The sequence below is a fragment of the Cygnus olor genome, chromosome 2 (assembly GCF_009769625.2).
Source record: "Cygnus olor isolate bCygOlo1 chromosome 2, bCygOlo1.pri.v2, whole genome shotgun sequence".
Lineage (NCBI taxonomy): Eukaryota > Metazoa > Chordata > Aves > Anseriformes > Anatidae > Cygnus > Cygnus olor.
In genome coordinates, this window is record NC_049170.1 from 6,364,631 (window position 1) to 6,383,833 (window position 19,203).

At 42.7% G+C, this 19,203-nt stretch overlaps 1 protein-coding gene across 1 annotated transcript in view; it reads left to right on the forward strand.

The window, feature by feature from the left end:
* Nucleotides 1-19,203, forward strand: part of LOC121065226 (sodium channel protein type 5 subunit alpha-like) — a 206,046-nt gene that overhangs the window by 159,532 nt on the left and 27,311 nt on the right. The window contains 2 exon segments of the mRNA XM_040547913.1: nucleotides 8,015-8,169; nucleotides 11,677-11,853. Coding sequence (XP_040403847.1) covers nucleotides 8,015-8,169; nucleotides 11,677-11,853 — 332 coding nt within the window.

A 19,203-nucleotide genomic window follows, 5' to 3' on the forward strand; every position in this document is an offset into this window, starting at 1 on the left:
TGCACAAACAAGCCTGTATTATAAGACCAGTGCCAGTCAAATGCCAGACAGTTTACAAATGATGAAACCGTGGTTGGCCAGGATCACCTTCCATTTTTTAAAACAAATAAGGCTTGGATCATTCAGCCCATCACTTCATTCAGTGCACAGCCCTGGGTCATTCCCAGCACAGCTGCATTCTGTAATTTTCTCTTTCTTGAAATAACCAGAACTGCCCGAATCTCCATCATGCAGACCCACGCCAATACCCACACATTTTTCTGGAAGCCAATGTCAATGGGACGTGGGGTAGCAGTGGCAAGAGGTGGATCATTGGAAGCGTTAACCTAGTTTTGAAGCCCACCTGTCATCCTGACCACAGAGAAATGTAGAAATTGAGCTTTGGGATGAACCCCAGGCTTACCCTTGATCACATCCATCGTTCTGGCTCCTGATCCCTTCCCCCTGAGCACAACATGGCTGCTGCTGCCTTTTATTCCTCTCCTCTCCTAGTTCCTCACCAGCCTCTGCTGAAATCAGGGTGTCCTCCTCTTCTCCCAGGCTACGGCCAGCTGAGCCTTGGGCACTAAATGGGAACTGAAGCAGAAGCTGCTCCCAGCCCATGATCCTGTGCATGGTGGCTGGGGGCACTGGGGAAGCTGTTGCAGGCAATGGCATCCCCAGTACATCTGCTCTGCTTTCCAGGCAAAATGCGTCCATGCGGATTTTTCAGAGGCTACTGTGTAGGCTAAATGCGATTGCATTGCTCATGGATTTGGCAAAAATGCGTAAACTTGGCACGTGAGTGTTCCCTCATTGAACTTCAAGTCAGAGGGACATGAACTGAAAGTCCAAATTACTTTTATTGCAATGACATTAGGACTTGTTTGTATTTATGGAGAAAACCACAGTATTTTCCCATAATCTTTGTTTATTAAATGCCTTCCAATATTTTCCCTCAAAGTTAGCATCGCAATTAAGCCTCTTGCAGCTATCACTTCAGTCTGGTTAAAAACAAAATGAAGCAAAGCAAAACAAAACCAGTCTATTTAGCTAAGACATGACAAGGTTATAAAAGTACTAAAATGGAATTATTGAAGGGCAAGCACTGGGCTATTTTATCTAGTGTTGCCTTTGCCATCTTCTAATAAAGAGATACAATATTTGGAATATTCGGAAGAATGGCCAGCTAATATTTGTGAAAGAATATTAGGTAAAATGAAGAGAGGTGAGAGGGAGAGTTAAGTTCTTACCTTGTTAGCTCACCAGCTATCTAAATGCAAACTATAACATTTCTAAACACATTCAGCATAGGTTGTGTCCTGGACAAATATGTTCCAGATTCAGCCCCCTTTTTCAGATAACAAAGGCACAAAGATAATACACGTTCTGGAAATAGTTGCTGAAAGTTTGCTGAGGTCAGAGTTTTCCCGGAGTTGGGTGACCCAGATTAGCCATAGGTCGTTTTTCTTGGGGAGACTTGTTAATTCGTTATCATCTCAAAATAGCTTTGATTAGGCTGAACTGGGAATATTGTTGGGTCAGGAAATGTGGAGTCAAGGTAAGGTCACAGCTCAAGGTCAAGTATTGCTGGGAAAAACCTGATAGAAATGGAGAGATCATTCTTGTTGCCAGTTGATGGGAAAGCAACATCTAGGCAATGCCAGCTATTTGGGTATTTTTCCCTCCAGATGCCTTGCAACACTCCAGTGCTGTTACCTCCATTGGTATGCATTCCGCACCAAAAATTGTTGTCTGTTTGGACATTATCTTCTGTGTCCCGCAGAAGGTCATCCAAAGAGAGCCCCTGGCCGCAGCATACTCCACTCTCCCAGACCCTAATAGGAGAAAGTTTTCACTAAGTCCTCAAGTGTAATTCCCCGGGCACGGCCCGCTGGCAAAGGGATATGGTCAGATGGTTGCGCGAGAATAAGCTACCTTGATCAACACGCAGTTGATCGCAACTCGTGACGCCCAGGACGCCCACAACCAGGTTTTCATGTGACCGTGTAGGAGCATTTATCGCAGTTGGAAAGCGCTGAAGTTATTCTGGTTAATGGTGGGGTCTGCGTCATGCCCTCCCCAGCGGCTCTTAGCAGCCGTGCAGAAATGCAAAAGCCAAGAGGAGCTCCAACAGACCGCTAAACTGAACACATCTAGACTGAGCTGTGGGCTGTGCCACCAGATGAGGTTTGAAAGCTGAGTAAAACCAAACGAAGCCCAGCAAAATGTGTTAAGTGTCGTCCTAGAAAAAAAAAAAAAAAATATATATATATATATATATATATATATATATATGGAACAAACCTAAGTTTGAAAGTCTCTTTTCTCTAGCCATAATACCTGAGATACAGGGTATTTTTTGGTCAGGAAGGGCATGCTAGTGTTTTGTTGTAAAGAGTTCTCAGACCTCAGAAAACACTTATCGTCCCATCACTTGTGGAGAAAAAGAGTAAGTCGGGGTGGACAGGACCTCCAGATTCAACTCGTCCAACCCCCTGCTCAGAGCAGGGCTCACAGCACTGGTGGACCAGGCTGCCCACTGCCTTTGCTTCAAGGCATCACACTGTTAGTTGCAGTGACCTCCAGGAGGGTATGTTTTGAGGAGAGTAGCAGTGGATAAACAAGAATCACATCCTTGTAAAGACTTTGGAAGAGTGAAAACACCTGGCAGACTGTGGCTCTGTCAGAAGCTGTGTCGTTGCAGCTCCCAGTTGTAGTACACAAGGAAAGACTTAAATCTCCACGTGTATCTCAGGCACCTGAATGCTGGAGGCAGTGATAGCAAAACTCTTTCGTGTTAGCCCTAGAGCTGCACAGCATAAAACCCAGACATGCACACCAGAGGATTAGTGGGGCCAGAGGATGAGAAAAGGAGCAGATAGGAGGGCCAGCAGATACGTGTGCCCTCCAAGCCAGACTTGCCTTCTTGCTTGAGCAATGCACAGCTAGCCAGGCTAGTCATTAGAAACCCAGTTTGACAGATATGTGTCTTAAAACTGAGTTATGAATACCTGCTTGCTTGAATTTATGCTAAGGAAGCTGTATTTTCTTTGTGTCAAACCAAGCAATATCATAACCAATATTCAAAGCTAAGCAAAATATTGTTTTGTTCTAAAAATGAATACTCTAATAATTGGGATCTTCTCTGAAACAGTAGCTATGAAATTATTGTAGTTTAAACACAAGGTACCAGACTTACTGCTCCACAGTATGCAAGAAATTAATTCGTCTTCCAGGTTTACTGAAGAGAATATGGAGCCCAATCCAGCCAAAACATATCTAACAATTTAATGCAAATTTAAATGTATATATTGGTATGAGCAAGCAGTAGATTTGTAGAGGCTTTGCTCATAAGCTTGAAATAAATAGTCTGGCTATTGTGCATGCAGGAGAAAGTTATTGCAGCATAGCTCCCACATTTACAGGGAGATTTTTCTCCTAATGCACCAAGGTAATGCAATCAGGTCTAACAGCTCCATGACTATAATGCAGCAGACTAGAAAATGTGAGTGCAGAGCTAAAGGAATATTTACACAGAATACATTGTAAATTAAATTCCTTTTTTTTTTTTTCTTTTTAGTTTGTCATTGTTGTGGCAGATACTTAAGTAAGAGCTTTCTCTGTCACACCTGCAGTGGAAAATGCAGTATAGGACCCATTTTAATCTGCAGTTTGTGGTCATGCCATAGGACACCCCACTGACTGAAGGGAACAATTCCCTTGTTTTGAGAAGCAAACAAAAAATAAATAATATCATGGTAACCAATGCATTTAGAAAGGTTTCTTGGTAATGGTACATAATGTTGAAACGAGAATCGAAAACAACCATTGTTCTTGGGCAAAGTGACCACTAACGAAGCTCAGTACAGTTTCACTGATTTGCCAGCAAATAGCTTGACCTTTTGAGGGGGACTTTTTCTGCTGTTCTGTGTTTCTCTTGAGCAGACATATACTATCCAAAATGCTGTAATGGAAATGAATCATTTTGCTCTCCAAAAACATGTAGCCCACTATGAATCAGGGCGGCAAAACTAAGTCCTGACCAAATCATGAGGTATTCAGTTTCTTCTGTGCAACCCTATATAGTTCCCTAATAGCATTGATTTCAGGGGGATAGCACAGATCTATTAGACTAGGCAGCATGAGTAATGCATGAGTAATGCTGTTATAAGAAATGCCAAAGGGTTTATTCATGTCTTGACACTTGCTGTGTTAAAAGGTGTTAATGAATAGTCTTCTTCACATGGATCAAGTAAATAGCTTTCTAGACCCAGAGCTGGAGTCTGTTGACCACCTGCCTTGTAGAAGTCAGCTGGAGTTATGATTGCTCAGACCCTCACCAGATCATGCCTAGAACACACTGGAATGTTTCTAATATTTTGATTTCATAGAAATGTGAAAACAAACAAACAAACAAACAGGAATCCACCATCAACAACTCTTGGAACATGGACTAAGGCCAAGTAAACTTTTTCGTCGTGCTATGTAAGGCTTCCAATTCATCATTTAAGCTTGGGTCAAGGTCACCGAACAGTAGGCTGCCAGCATTACTAGACAGTCCAGGAAAGCACAGGTATTAAAGAGCAGTAACTGAGGGAAAATATAAAATTCAAAATGGAAATAGAACTTTGTTCATTAAAAACCTATTTATGGTCAGTTTTCTTTTTCTTTCAGATTTCTTTTCTTCTGTTTGATTTATGAGTAGTTAAAAATAGCATTTCATCTGAATTGCAACCAGCATGATTATTCACGGAAGTGCTACTTGACATTAGTAATTGTATCAGAATCTGGTCTAAACATTTCTGAATTGGGCCCAATCAAAAGCATGGGATTTAATAGCGCTGTGATTTTGGGCTGACTCATCTGAGAGGCTATTTTGGATTTTTCAAGGTATTACTGTCAGTAACATGGACTTTTTTTTCTTTTTTCAGAGCAGAATTGCATGAAATTGCCATCAAAGAGCATTTAAAAAAAAAAAAAAAGGATTAGTGGTCCTAGCTGCCTTTCTGTCTTTAAATATAGCTCTCTGTACCTGTAGATTATCAGATGAAAGCTGACTATATCAGCAATAGCCTGTTTTTACCATTTAAAAACTATTTTCCATCACAAATGAAATAACTTAAGGTCTTATGCTGCCCTGCTCATTAGTATTTCATTTGAAGATGATTCCCTGATTTTAGCTATGCCTGGGCTCAGGTAATCATGTTAGCTCACTGTGTACTTGAAGAACAGAAGCAGACTTCTCCCAGGAATGTTTTATCCAACTATCTTACGGTGGGGAGAACCACTTGCTGGAAGACATTAACCTATTCCAGTCCTGCTTGTGAAGTCTATGGCTAGCTGAGCGGAGGCCTTTATCTAAGTGTCTAAAACGCCAGGTATGAATCTTGGAAGTAATTAGGAGAAAAGAGGGAAGAGTTTTTAGACCAAAGTCTTAAGTCAGAAAAATCCAGATTTTTCAAAATATTCTGAAGTATGTATGAGAACAAGGTAGTCTTGTGGAAAGTTTCTTCTGCTAGAAGCAGTGGTTATCTCTAGTACAAAGGGGGATTTCTGCTTAACATGAGAAATCCACACTTAAGTTGTGAACACCCTGCTCATTAGGCTGTTCAATTGATAAATGAGGGATCTGAGCCCAAGTCTTGGGTCCACCTGATGCCAAGTTGAGTTGAGCATGAGGTAGCCTGCATAACAGCACGGAGTGTGGACCAGATGTTTGCAAGCTGGCAGTGACCACATTGGTTGTGGGGTGAGAAATGGCGTAAGAGGTTTCTGGCAGCACTGCTAAGAGATGCAGCTAATAGCCCCCAGTGTCCTGTCCTGCTGGTGGGAATGTATTGCATGGGCATTTCCAAGCAGAGCTGCCGGGGGGGATGTTGGGCTCAGGGATCCTGGTACCACAGGTCTGGTACCTGAACTCTGTTCCATGGAGCTACTTCCTAAAAAATACCCAACTCACACACATTACTATCTCTGTACTGTTTTTAAGAAAAAGTTCTGACTAACATGATAACTTCTTATCCTTTGCCACAATTCTCTGTTTTTTGGATTAAAGTGCTTAGAGGGATAAAACTTTCCTTTGCTGGAGCAGTACCTGACCCACAAAGAGGTAGAGATCTGGTCCTTACAGTTGCATCTTCTCCTAGCATTATGCTCTTCTCAAGCAATTCAGTTGATTTAATGTATTTCAGCTCAGCCTAGAATTTCTCTGAATTCCAGAATACAGTGGGAGTACAGGTCTGTGTGATGAAAGTATTTAGACGACACGTAGTTACTTGCATTACTGTCACATTACATTTGCATTAAGGGTTTCCTATCCTGCTAGTCCCATATCAAAACCTCAGACAGCCAAGAACCTACACCTTCCAAACATCTCAGAGATGGGGGAGAAAAGGCTGCTCTGGGAGTGGTTCATATATGAACGATGACAGTGACAACCTACAGCTCCCTATAGCTCTGCTGCTCCATAGCAGGGATGTGGGCTAATATAACCTTACAGAAAATGCCAGGAAGAGAACGGCGGACTTAGCAGCTTGCTCCCTCCTGGCAGAGCCAGCTGCTGCCAGCACATCCCCACTTCCAGCTACATGGGAATCCCGGCATCCTGGGACTTGCACTTGATCTCCTTGCAAATCACTTGTAGCTCGAGCGCCTCAGTTATGCCACCTTGAATTAACAGGATCTGCTGTCTGCGTAACCTTGGCACTCACCGTCTTTCCTTCCCCACATGCCTTGCCTAAATATTATTTCTACTTGCAATAGCATTGCATTACATCACCAGAGTGAGATCTCCTCCCTTGTCACTTCTGAGCAGTTGTTGTGTGCTTCGAGACGTGTCCGTGACCTCAGCCACCTTTCAGCTAAGGAAGCAGCTGGCCTGTGATTTATCATCTTATGATGGGACTATAAAACTCCACAGCAATGTCTCTTTCTATACAACACATGGATTAAATGCAGGGTAAAAAGCTTGCTTTTTGGAAATAAAGTAGTTTCTAAGGATTGTTCTCATCAGCAAATGTTTTGACACTTGAGTTGAATTATCTGACGTAAGGCTGAATGGCCAGCCTGGAAAAGGATAACTCCTGGCTACCAGGTTGTCCTCTCATCATAGTTTTAAGTTCCTACCCAACACAAGGTAATGGATGTGGTGCTTTTTAAATGGGAAAGACCAATCTATCTGTTACTAACAACAATACTCTTTTGCTATAGCAATTTAATGTTGCTAAGAAGACTAAAAATGGCCAAGGTTTTGCCAGCAGAGATCCTTCTGTGGTCCCCATTACCACCATGGCATTTAGCTATCATATTTGTCATTGCAACACCTCGCTAAGGTCAGGAAGTGCTGTAAGTGACAGTAGGGAACTTGCTGTGGACAGAGGCTGGATATCTAAATTTCTGCTGATGTCAAAGGGGATTTATCCACCAAAGTACCTTTCCAAAGTTGACCTGATGCCTTGTTTAAGCTCATGAGAGACCAAGAAATCAAAATCTGCTTTTCCTGTCTGAGTCTCTTCAGCACATTGGTCCCATCTGCATTGCTGCACCACCTCCCCTCATCTCCCTTTCATCAGGTTGCCACTTTTAATCAGTAATTCGAATGGTACTGTAATACCAAGAAAATATCCTTCCTACATTCAGAAGGATGTGGAAACTATTGGTAATACCCTGCTGGAGTCATTAGACCGGATCAGCAGGGCTGCCTGAGCTTAGCTAACACAATGTGATCAACCTGGGGCACTGGTGACTCACGACCAAAATATTCTGTACCACAAAAATCACTGGGAGAGACCACTGGGGCAGGTTTAAAGTGATTTTGAATATTTTTGAATAGAGGAGTGAGATGGGGAAATAGAAGGCAAAGCAGAAGAGGATGATGAGAAGAACGAGGGAGGATAGGTAGGAGACACTCCATTCAGTAGCATATTGCTGGAATTAATCTTGTTTAGCAGGCACTTGTTGCAGATTTATGAAATAATCAAGCTTTTTTTAACAATTGTTGTTTTTTTTTTTTTTTTTTTTTTCTCCTTTTCAGTTTGTGTGCGATTCTTCCCATGCTGTTCAGTGGACATCTCAAAATTTCCAGGCAAAATTTGGTGGAGGCTCCGGAAAACGTGCTACAGAATTGTTGAACACAACTGGTTTGAAACTTTCATCATATTCATGATCTTGCTGAGCAGTGGAGCCCTGGTAAGTGTGACAGGGTTTTCTCGTTGTTTGTAAGTAGATGTGGATCTAAGAGAAGGTGGCCTGAGGTTAGGTGCATCCAAGATTTTATGAACCCTCATTGCTCATTTCTCAAAGCAAAGCACAGTGAGCAGTGAATCAGAGAGCTACCAATGGAGCTGGTGGATGCGTATCATGTTCTGAATGCACCTTAGCTTAACCCAACATACCTTTCTGTGCTCAGATACCTCCTGCTTGGAGCCGAGTGAATGCACACACAAGAAGGCCAGTTGGTCATTGCCCATGACTCTGATAAGGGATCTTCTGAGATCCCACAGGGTGCTGGGATTATCCACTCTGTATTATCAGCCCTGGGCTCTTTGTGGCAGTGGCAACCAGCATGCAGTTTCTAGAATTTGGGCTGGCAAGCTGGCTTGCTCACTCTACTCCAAATCCAGCCTGCTTTTAGCAAGGATTGCTGCCCTAGCTGTTCAACTTTGCCTTTTCTGTCCCTCCTCCTGTCTCCTCCAGGGTCAGTTAGAAAACTTAAGCACCTCTGTTTAAGGCTGTTGCTTGAAGCTCCCAGTGAACATACATTTGCATGGGTCATTTACATGGTTAAGAATGTCCCTTAAATTGATGTGATTTCTCCCAGGGTTTTAGTTGGCCATAGGGCAAAGAGACATATTGGAAGTTCTCTGGACTTTGGTCTGGTGATCACTGATTTTCTCCTCAGTGATGGGGTTAAAAAATGTACCTACTAAATTCACAGGCAGTACCATCTTTGGACAGGTTACCAGTGTTTTTCTGAAGTTCAGGATTAACTTTGCCTAGCAGATCAATCTGCCTTCAGTATTTAAATGAAAGACCTTAGAAAGGTGCCTGCTTCATCTCACCAGGGATAATCAAGGGCAGAAAGACAAAATGCAGGCTGACTGGTAAGGTAGCAGATTTACTCAAAAGAGCTGGAGAGAGAACAGGCAACAAACAGAACAGAAGAAACTACATCACAGCACTGCAGAAAAGCCGAACACCCCACTAGGCTGTATAAATAAGCATGTTCTTCCACTCCAGTTGGCATCAAGGAGGCCTCAGCTGGAGCACAAGGCTTCAGCTCTGGGCACTGCACTTTGGGAAAGACGTGGGCTAATTGAAGAAACTCCAGAACAGGGCAACGCAAATTGTCAGTGGCCTAAAAAATAAGAGGAAAACACAGAAGTACTAGGCTTATGTAGTTTAAAGAAAGTCTCTGCAGGGAGGCAAGAAGATGGCAATGCGTAAATGTTGTTGCAAAATGAACGGAATGGACAATTCTCCAGGACCACTAGGGATGGACTGGAATTTTGCCCAGGGGATTTTCTTTTATTATGAGAAGAAAAAGGCTGAAAAACTTGTACAGATAGTAGGCTGCTGACAATTGTCATAGCTTTGCTGAAATCAATGGAGTTTGACAGTTTTTGCACCAGCTTGGGGATCAGCATGTTAATTTTTTAACACATTTTAAAGGGGGCATGTCATTTGCTATAATACACTTTAGACAAATGCACTTCCTTACATATGTAATTAAAAGTGCCTTAGATACTGAAGACTGTGATATAAATCTCATTTAGTTTTCATTGAATACATTCATTTGCCTTTTTAAAAATTTATTTTCAGTTTACTCAGTACAATTCTGTATAAGGGCAAATTTCGCTGCACTTTCTCATGTACCTGCACTGTGCTTCAACATATCAGCTTTGTTCTTCAGGATAGGGATTGGACATGTGGGAGGGAACACACACTTTTTTTTCCCTCTGTTATTCTGGAGTGAGCTTTTCCAAAAACTGAGCTCATCTGGCCATGCCCCTGCAACGTGCTAAGTTTTTAAGGGAGTTTAAAAACCAATGTATATTCATATGTGGTGGTTAGACCACCACATACTGGTGGTAAGTAAGCTGGTCTACAGCTTACTGCAAAAGGTCTGAAAACCTTTCTTGTGCATTCAAGCCACAAACACCCAAACTGGAAGTCTGTGTTTTAATAGTAAATGTGGATAACACTGCAGGTATCCTGTTTAACTCCCCCCCTTTTTTTTTTTTTTTTTTTTTTTTTTTTTTTAAGAAGAAATAACCTTAATGTTTAGTTTAATCTTTTGGGTAAGGTCCATAGGTTGCTCAGAAGCGCGGTGCACCTGGGGCATTCGGGTAGCACATTTTTCACCCCTTGTTAAGCTGCTTCCTGGCTCACGGTCTGCTCTTGGTAGAGCAAACACAATGTGCTTTCTGACAAGTTAGTAGCAAACAAGGAGAGCGAAGGAAACCACTTTAAATAGTTTGCTGTTATTTTTGCAGTAATTGCAAAGTACAGCAAGTCATCTGACAAAGTGAGCAAGCCCCTACCAGAAGCGATAAAATCCAGTCTGTCTGTGTATTGTTTTCTGTGGCTTTCTCCAACAGCTCTTTCACACCCTTGAAATATCATTTTTGAAGGCAAGATAGGAGACTGGGTCGCAGCGAAAACGTCACCCTGAAGTGTGGGGACAAATGGACAAGCTTTGGCTCGGACTGCCAGAGCTGTCTTGTCAGTTTAATTACTGTTTCCTGGCAGGCAAAAGACCAGTGTGACTGCCTGAGTGACAAGCAGCACGCTTCTGATATCTGCAGGCACTGGGTGATTTCTAACTTTTGGAAGTTCCTCAGAAAGTAGTGAGAGATCTCGGAATATTCAAATGTAGATAATTAGGACAATTAGCACAGACCCCCTCGAATAACGTTGTGCTTTCTTGCTGCCAAGCGCTCTGGTCATGCAGTAGGACAAGAGAAATATATCAAAGCCTGGGTCCTCCAAGTGAGAGGGACACGGAGGCAGACTGGATAATGATCAGCTGGGAAGCAGGCTGAAGCCACTGCTCGACTTAGCAGCTCCCAGCCGAGCCATATATCTGCTGCCCTGACACTGGGATCCTGCATTTTTATTTGACGTGCATTATAAAGTGAAAGCTAAATTATGGGACAACTTTACTTGTTTTATTTTAGTAGGCACATTGTTTTATATCGTAAATATTTTAAAAGGGTTTTTAAGTTGCTTGTACTTGATGCAGATGCTGAATGTCTTTTGATGGTGCACTGCACAAGCTTAGTTAGGGAGACAGATGAGATGGGTAGATAGATACCTTGACCTTTAAAACATAATTGCTCTGTTAAGTTAATAATAATGAGCATTTCTTGAGGCAGATAGTTGTAGCTACCTGAAATGTGATGGCTGAACAGAAGCCAGGGAACTCTGTGCTCTGTAACACGGGCGTAAGCATGTTAATAACCCAATTTGTCATCATTAGCAGTAGACGTGTCTGACTAAATGTAAGGGTCGGATTCTGTCTATTAGGGTTAGGATCAGTCCTATCTATGACTGTGCACTCGTTCTGATGGTACATTAAAATATATCAGAAATCACTGCCAGTACTGATGTGCTGTCAAATGAGACTACGTGGCAGCACTGATGCTTTCCAACATCGTTCAGCAGAAGCTTTTAATCAATATTTTGCACTTTCAGGCTTTTGAAGATATTTATCTTGAAGATCGAAAAAACATAAAAACCATGCTGGAATACGCTGACAAAATATTCACTTACATCTTTGTCTTGGAAATGCTTTTAAAATGGGTGGCTTATGGCTTCAAGAAGTATTTCACCAATGCCTGGTGCTGGCTTGACTTCCTCATTGAGATGTAAGTACCATTTGGGAGCTACAATGCTGCTTGTGTTGTGATTTTATGGTGTGCATAAGGAGAGGCTGTTAAGTCTGGCAGCTTTGCGTCTGCAAAATGACAGCTGTCGCTCTGACTCCGAGTAACAACCTTAGGTGAACCTCGAAGGAGGTCGCCAGACGGCCATTTTGCAACTGTGCATCCCCAGCACACAGCGTGCCAGGGTGGAGAAAAAACGGCTCCATGTCGCTGGTGCAGAGGTGTTACCCTGCTAATGTGAGTCACGTTCCCCTCTAGTCTCCAGGAACTCGCTCTTTCTCTTAGCATTAAACATCTCGTCCCACACTCCCCCGCCTAACACAAGGTCCGGTTACCTCCGAGTGCTCCGCACATGACCTCGATACACAAGTCTCAGCAGATTAGAGAAGCTGTCCTTGGCAGAGCTTCCCTGTGAGGCTGCCAGCAGCACCTCGTTGGGATGCTCAGTCTCCCAAGTATTCACAAGTGGAGGAGTCCAGAAGAAGGTGTGAATAGCCCTACCTAAAGTGAGTTCACTACTACAAAAACCATACAAATACTCTAAATCCTTGAAATGTCTCTGCGCTTAGTTCTCCTGAGAGAACAATCTTTAAAACCAAGACATAGTTGAATAAAAGGGAGTTCGTTCCCCAAGAGTGTTGCCTAGAACCAGCCATGCCCTCTCCAGAGTTGTTTCTGACCACCCATGCAGAAGATCAGCAGGTATAAGCACATAAAACCCAAAGTTTCACAATATCTCATGTTGGATCTGGTGAATTCCAGAAAGGCCAGAAACACTGCATCCTCCAGATAAGGTTTAACGTTCATCACAGTGTATCAATAAGGAGGCAATTATCTCCCCGGAGGCCATTTCTTATTAGCTCAGGGTATTAATGTGGCAGGCTAGCAGAGCTCTGCCATGACTGTAACTTATTAAACTTCTGATAAAATTATTTTTTTCCCCCATTTACGTCTGAACCTTGACTCGGGGAGAGCTGCACTTTCTTTGGCGCCAGCCCAGAAAAGCACTTCAATGGGGCGATTTACTTGTTTGAAGTTATGGACATGTCTAAGTGCCCTGCTGGATCAGAGCCTTTGGAAGCTTCTCCAGAGCTTTAATAAATTGATTTATGAAAAGGAAGGTCTTTACATAAATTGTAGGTCATAAATTCCTCTTCACATACATGCTTGGAAACCTCTTAAAGGGAAGGCACTTATTTTTCACAGGATTAGTTTCAATAGAAAAGGAAGGCCTGGTTTAATTATCTAACCACAAAATTGGAACCACCAGCTCCTAAGTTACAGCCCAAACCTGAAAACTGTGCTTACTGTGGTTAGGTCAAGTGCATAGCTGTTCTTCCTTGGTTCCTCCATCTGTAAAATGGGACTAGTAGGACTCATATAAGTTTATATGGGTTTCCATGAATTTGTTGTTGGAGGCTAATGTTCATAATGAACTTCTGGAGACTAGAAGAGCTAGATGAGAGCTGAATATTGTCACAACTAGAAGTAGGGGTCTTCCTGACAGGGACGAGAGTTTGCATGGTGAATTCACTGAGGCAGTTTGGTGCTCTGCTGTATTACCAACAGTTTGCAATGAGTTCTCTCCTGATTAGAAGTATACATAAAGCATGGCGTTTAATTAATACAAAGAGAGTAAACCAGAAATGGAGCGAAATTCTGTCCTCCATGCAAAAATCCCACTTGAAATAGGGAGCTATCAAGACTGCAAAGTCAGTACGTAGCCAGACATTTAAGGTTCATGTTTGCCTTTTCATGGTGGGTTTGTGAATGTAACGTCAGCATGCGGAGAGAGCCTCGGTGGGATGGGAAAGGAGCTGCACATCCTTGCCACTTCCAGAGCACTCAGGGCATTAACCAGTGCTATGGAGGCAGGCAGACCACAGCCCCCAGGACTGCCCCTGTCCCTAGCAAACCCCACTGGGCCTAGACTTCTTTATTTTCTGAACCCACATGTAAATGTTGTTTTGCAGGATCCCCAAGCTAGCCAAAAGATGTCCCCACCCTTGAGTTGTTTTGGTTACTTTACTCTAGGAAATTGTTTGTCCTTTTGTTGTTCACCAATTAATAAAGCTTTTCCCATGCCGATTATTTCCTTCACAGTTATTTGCCAACACGGATTATGAGAACCGTACTATATTTTTAGCATGTTTAACAGATGCTCTTCTCCTAGCCTATTGCTCACACACCCTGCCACTCTGAATTGGCAGAGTAACATGCTGTCATTTTTCCAGCACACTTTTACTTCATTTACATTTTCTTTTGGTCCTTTGAGAACCAAATCACTGCAACTGAGCTGCAGAAGGGAGTGAATGGGTGAATTAGCTGCTCGAAAAGAAGCAGATGAACCACTTGTCTGATTTCTTAAATTTATTGTTTAAAATTATTCACTTAAAAATTCCTGATCTGCAAATTTTTCATTAGCATTTGGTATTGGTATTCAAAGATTCAAGCTGCGATGGTTGATTTTGTCATTGGACAATGGGAAACCATCTATCATCTGTGTTTTCTCATTGTACAAATGCAACTTAGAACTCTTTCTCTGCTGGGAATAATTCATAAAAACCAGCTTAAAATTTGCAAGTATTCACTATTTCTACATGGGAAGTGAACCCAGAGGGGTATAAGCACATTGCTGAAGAATTATTATTTTTCCCCATACTTATTCTGCTCAGTGAAAGACCTTTGACACTGATTGGGCCTTGGAGCAGCAAGAAGGCTCTTCTCGTGATTGTGGATTACTAACAGAAGTTCTGTCTTGCACAGCCTGAACATCAAAACACACAGTAATCCACAAACTGAGGGCCTTATTTTGCTGGATGTGGAATCCCTAAAGGATGATCTCTGATAATGGCCTCTGCGTCTCAAAGAAAATGTGCAAGTGTAGCTAACAAAAAAGACAGTGCTTTTAAATGCATTGCAATACAATAAAGTTTTGCAACGGATTTCTTTGGGAGGAAGGGAGAAAGGAGTAATCAAACCACAAAACTGAGGCTTGTTTCAACCTAGGGCACTTGGGGAGATGCCTTAAACTTCTGCAGACATTTTGGATATACTGAACAAAAAGCATTAATGCATCAATCATACATTACCTCCCTGCAAATAATGTGTATGTTCTTAAAATTAACCCACTTCTACACTGTAAATGTAGTTTTGCTATGCACACAAACTGTGTGATGGGGACTGCAAGTCACAGCTATTTTAAAATGAGAAAAAAGCAGAGCCTGTAGCGTATCCAAACTGTAGACAGACATCAGCATCATCGTCACCATCAGGAATGGTGTTTATGCAGAAGCCTCTTTGCTAGGCTGCACAGGCAAATATTTTCACAAAGAATTGATATTTCCCAAGCATTCATGCAATCAAAACCTGTTTGTACTCAGCAGATTAAACAAGAAGTACAAACTTGGCCAGAGACGAAGGCGCATGGCATTCAGAACAAATGTTTATGAAAACTGCTCTCAACCAGGCGCGTCCCGCGACAGGCAGAGACAGTTGGGTTTTAAAACAGGCAGCAGATAAACTCCTCTGGTCGTGCCTGCTGGTATCACGTTTGATGTTGCTTTCAATTGTTTCCTCTGACCTATAAATATTATCTCAAGCTTATCTAGTTTGAGCTTCAGCCAATTAATTCTGAGCGATGCCCCAGCCTCTGCCGACAGCAGCAGGCAGATTATTCCTTTGCAGTGGTCAGTTCAGGGAAGGCATCGGTCTGGAGCTCAGCATCATTCAAAGGGTGGAGGTGTTGCAGTCAGCAGCTTCTTCGCTTGCTGATCATGCACTGGAGGCAGAGAGGGAGAGACCGCTACCCTGCAGCAGTCATGGGAAAGCTCTCGGGAAGGGGATGTAAGGGCCCTAACTCATTAGTAACAATGCTTGGAAAAAACTCACAAACAGGTTTCATGGCCTGTGGCATACACAGAAAAATCCTCTTAGGCAGGCAGCAATGTCATTTCTCTACAAAAGTCCATTATCGCAAATCCATCGTCTCCATTGCAGCTTTTGCGTTCCATTTAATTGACCAAAAGTTAGTCCCAATCGAGGCTTAAAAAAAACAAACAAACTGATTGTTGTTTACTGATTTCAGAGATGAGGGGAGGTGAGAGTTTCTCCACAAGTTCTTTATAAGATAACACCTTGCAAGACTTGATATTGGAAAAGGGTATTTCCTAAAGTAACTTTTAAAGCCTCCTTCCCTTTCAGTCCTCTTCATCGATGGTCTCTAGAGCTCCATCCTGTAGCAGGGAGGGGAAGATGCTCTCTAGGTCCCAATCTCTGCCCTGATGCCTCACCAAGTTCTTTCTCCAGCTGAGCCACCACAGAGAGATTGTTCCTTTCAGCCCATTTCCCCATGAGCCTGCTCCATTGCCATGGAGGCCGGGGTCACAACAGCTGTAAGCAGCATTTCTGTCTGCAAAATAATTCAAGCAAGGCTCAGCAGTGGATTTTGAGGCCAGGCATCTCAAGTGAGTTATACAGCAAGCCCAGGAGGAAAGGATTTGTCAATGCTTTTATGATAGTAAAATAAGATGTAAGGTTTTGTTGCCCCTTTTGGTGAATGGTTATAACAAAACAGATTTCTGGTCTTTTCCTGGCACTGCTGAGTTTTACTTAAGAGATCTGTGTTCCCCATTGAGCGCCTTTCCAAATTTCCCGTTTGCTGCTTGAGGAACTGCTCATGGATGTTCAGTCATTAAATGCACCGTCATTTCAATGAATGGTTAAAAAATACAGACATTATGTTTTCCAAGATAGTTTCCTGGAAAGCACTTTCTCTAAGATTTCTACTTAGAATACTTCACTGCCAGACGAGTTAAAAAACAGCTAATAATCTTTGGGTTTGAGACAAACAATTTTAGCAGTCTCTATCCCTAGCTGAAAATTGAATTGAATTAAATTATGCCCTTGTGTTGGATTGTCTTTAAGTGACAATTAAAAACTTGCTGTGTGAAGTAAATATTGATGGCTTATGATTACTTTAATTGTTTTTTCCATCTGTATTCCCTGTTGATTAGCAAGGTGATTTCTGTTTGCCTTACCAGTAATTACACAATCTGCTGTAATGAATTGCTCCCAAACAGCACTGAAATCCAATTTGTATTCTTTGGAAAGTGTCTTAAAAGCGTGTGGATTTCATCTAGTTTCTGTTTGGAAAAGCACACAGGAACAGAATGACAAAAATACAGCCAAGGTAGAGTAAAAATAATATAGCCTGTCACTTGGAGAACCAGTTTATGAGTGAATTTATTAGTGCTCTCTATGAGCTATTGAAAATCCACAGGTTACAGCAGAGCATTATTACCTCAGAGCAGGTTTTTGACTGGTTTCCTTCCAGTTCTTCAAAGCAAATGCTCTTGTGGGATTTTTGAAGATGTCTCAGTGCACATTCTTCTGGGCTTCTGCCAAGGACATAAACCTCCCAGCTAACTAAAGAGAAAAGAGAATCCCTCCCAGAAGCCAGGGAGCCTTGTTTCAAAGAAAGAAAGAAAGAAAAAAAATGTTTTACTACATGTTGCCTAATTCAGGGTAAGTGAAAAAAAAAATCCACATGAAGATGAGATAAGCGGTTTTAATGTGTGTTAGCAGGTCAGCGGACACTGTAAATCTCCCTTCTGCCTCCCCACGCTTTATCTCAACATAACACATGTGAAAACATCCAAATGTCTTTTCTTATCTTGGTTTGCACCTCATGTTAGTTACCACATAGATGCTAAAAGGAGAGCAGCCCGGCTTTGCCAAGTGGAAGTGCAAGCTGGATTTCAGGCAAGGCAAAGCACAGCAAAAAATGCTTCAGCCAGAGGAAAAGGGACGGTCAACAAAGGTGAGGAGAAAAGTCCAGCAACAAACCTAGCTTACACTTTGCGAATTCATTATTAAGGGAGATTTCAGCTTTTGAAAGGGGTGTAAAAAGCCCAGCTCAGCTCAGATTTTGCTGAACTAGATTTACCAACCATTTTACTTCTTGAAGTTATTTAAAGATGGAACACGTTTCAATGTCCCTTTTTAGAAGAGCATCCTTAAAAATAAAATAATGATATTTGAGCCTTGAGCCCTTGCGTGCAACCTGCCTGGCCCTTTCCATGGCTGTGAGCATAGCAGCCAAATTCCTTGTAGAGGAATATATTTCCTCCCTTGGGTGGAGGATCAGTGCTGGGAGGGAAACCTGGACCTTATGTAGCAGTCCAACAGGGTTGGAGGAGCTTTGTCCTATGGTTCTCCTCCCGGTGACCAGCACCTTTAGAACCCCAACAGCTGCTGACCATCACCACCCTTGAGGCTCCATCCAGGCTAGAGGTGAAGGGGCTGCCAAAGAGGCTGGTGGCAGTCAGAGGGGGATCAAACAGATTCGGAGGAAACTTGGAAGTTGTGCACCAGTGGTGTAGAGATTTTGGGTTGGTCTCCTACCGTGGCATGGCTGTGCAACTGGCTTTGGGGTGCTTTGCACTAAGGAGAACGAAGGTGAGGATTCTGATGTGTGCCATGGCACCATTGCAATGTGTTATTCTTGGCAGAAATTGGAGGTCCTATAATTTGTCAGGGTCACTCTCCATCCCAGCCTATTCAATACAATATCAGGACCAAGTCAGGTTCAAGAATTCAGCTATGCAGAGGTGTTTTTCAAGTCGTATTTGCCACATCAATTTTGGTATTTTCCCTATTGATTTGGACCATCTGATTAAATAAACGCTTTAGGGAAACAAGGAAATACAGAATTGCATCTTGTGAAAACAACCCACCCAGATTTTTTCTCTTCCTTATGCATTGTGTCATATTTGAGTAAGGTTGAGCCTAATCCTGCCCAGAAATAAGCATCCCTTCAGCTCATCGCCTCAGCTCCCACCGGCTGCAATGGCAATGGAGCACATCCATTGGGGCTGAACCCCAGGGAAATGTTCTCTCAGCAATCACCGTGCACATCCCTGGCATTACAATGCCGTCTTCAAACAACAAACAATAATCAAGCGCATCCCCGTCCACAACCTGGCAACAGCAGTCAGCATCAAGAGGGTACCCAGGGGTGCATTGTGCGGTGTTTTCACAGATCTTTTGATTTGAAGGGGAGAATATCATTCCTGCTCAGCTGCCCTAAATCAAGGCTGTCTCTGCACGGCACCTGGATGAGAAGCAGAATGGAGTTGACAATGAAGAAATTCTTTTGTTGCAAATCCCGGTAGAAACACCAGCCTTTCCCAAGCAGCTGCACCCACGTAGCCACCGCTGCAGTAAAAGGGAGGAAGGTTTTGATTCCAGGACAAGGTGTGATCGATCGAGGGGCATCCTGCGGTACCCAAAAGTCACAGCAATTCTTCTTCCAGCCCTACCAGTGCTGGTAAAT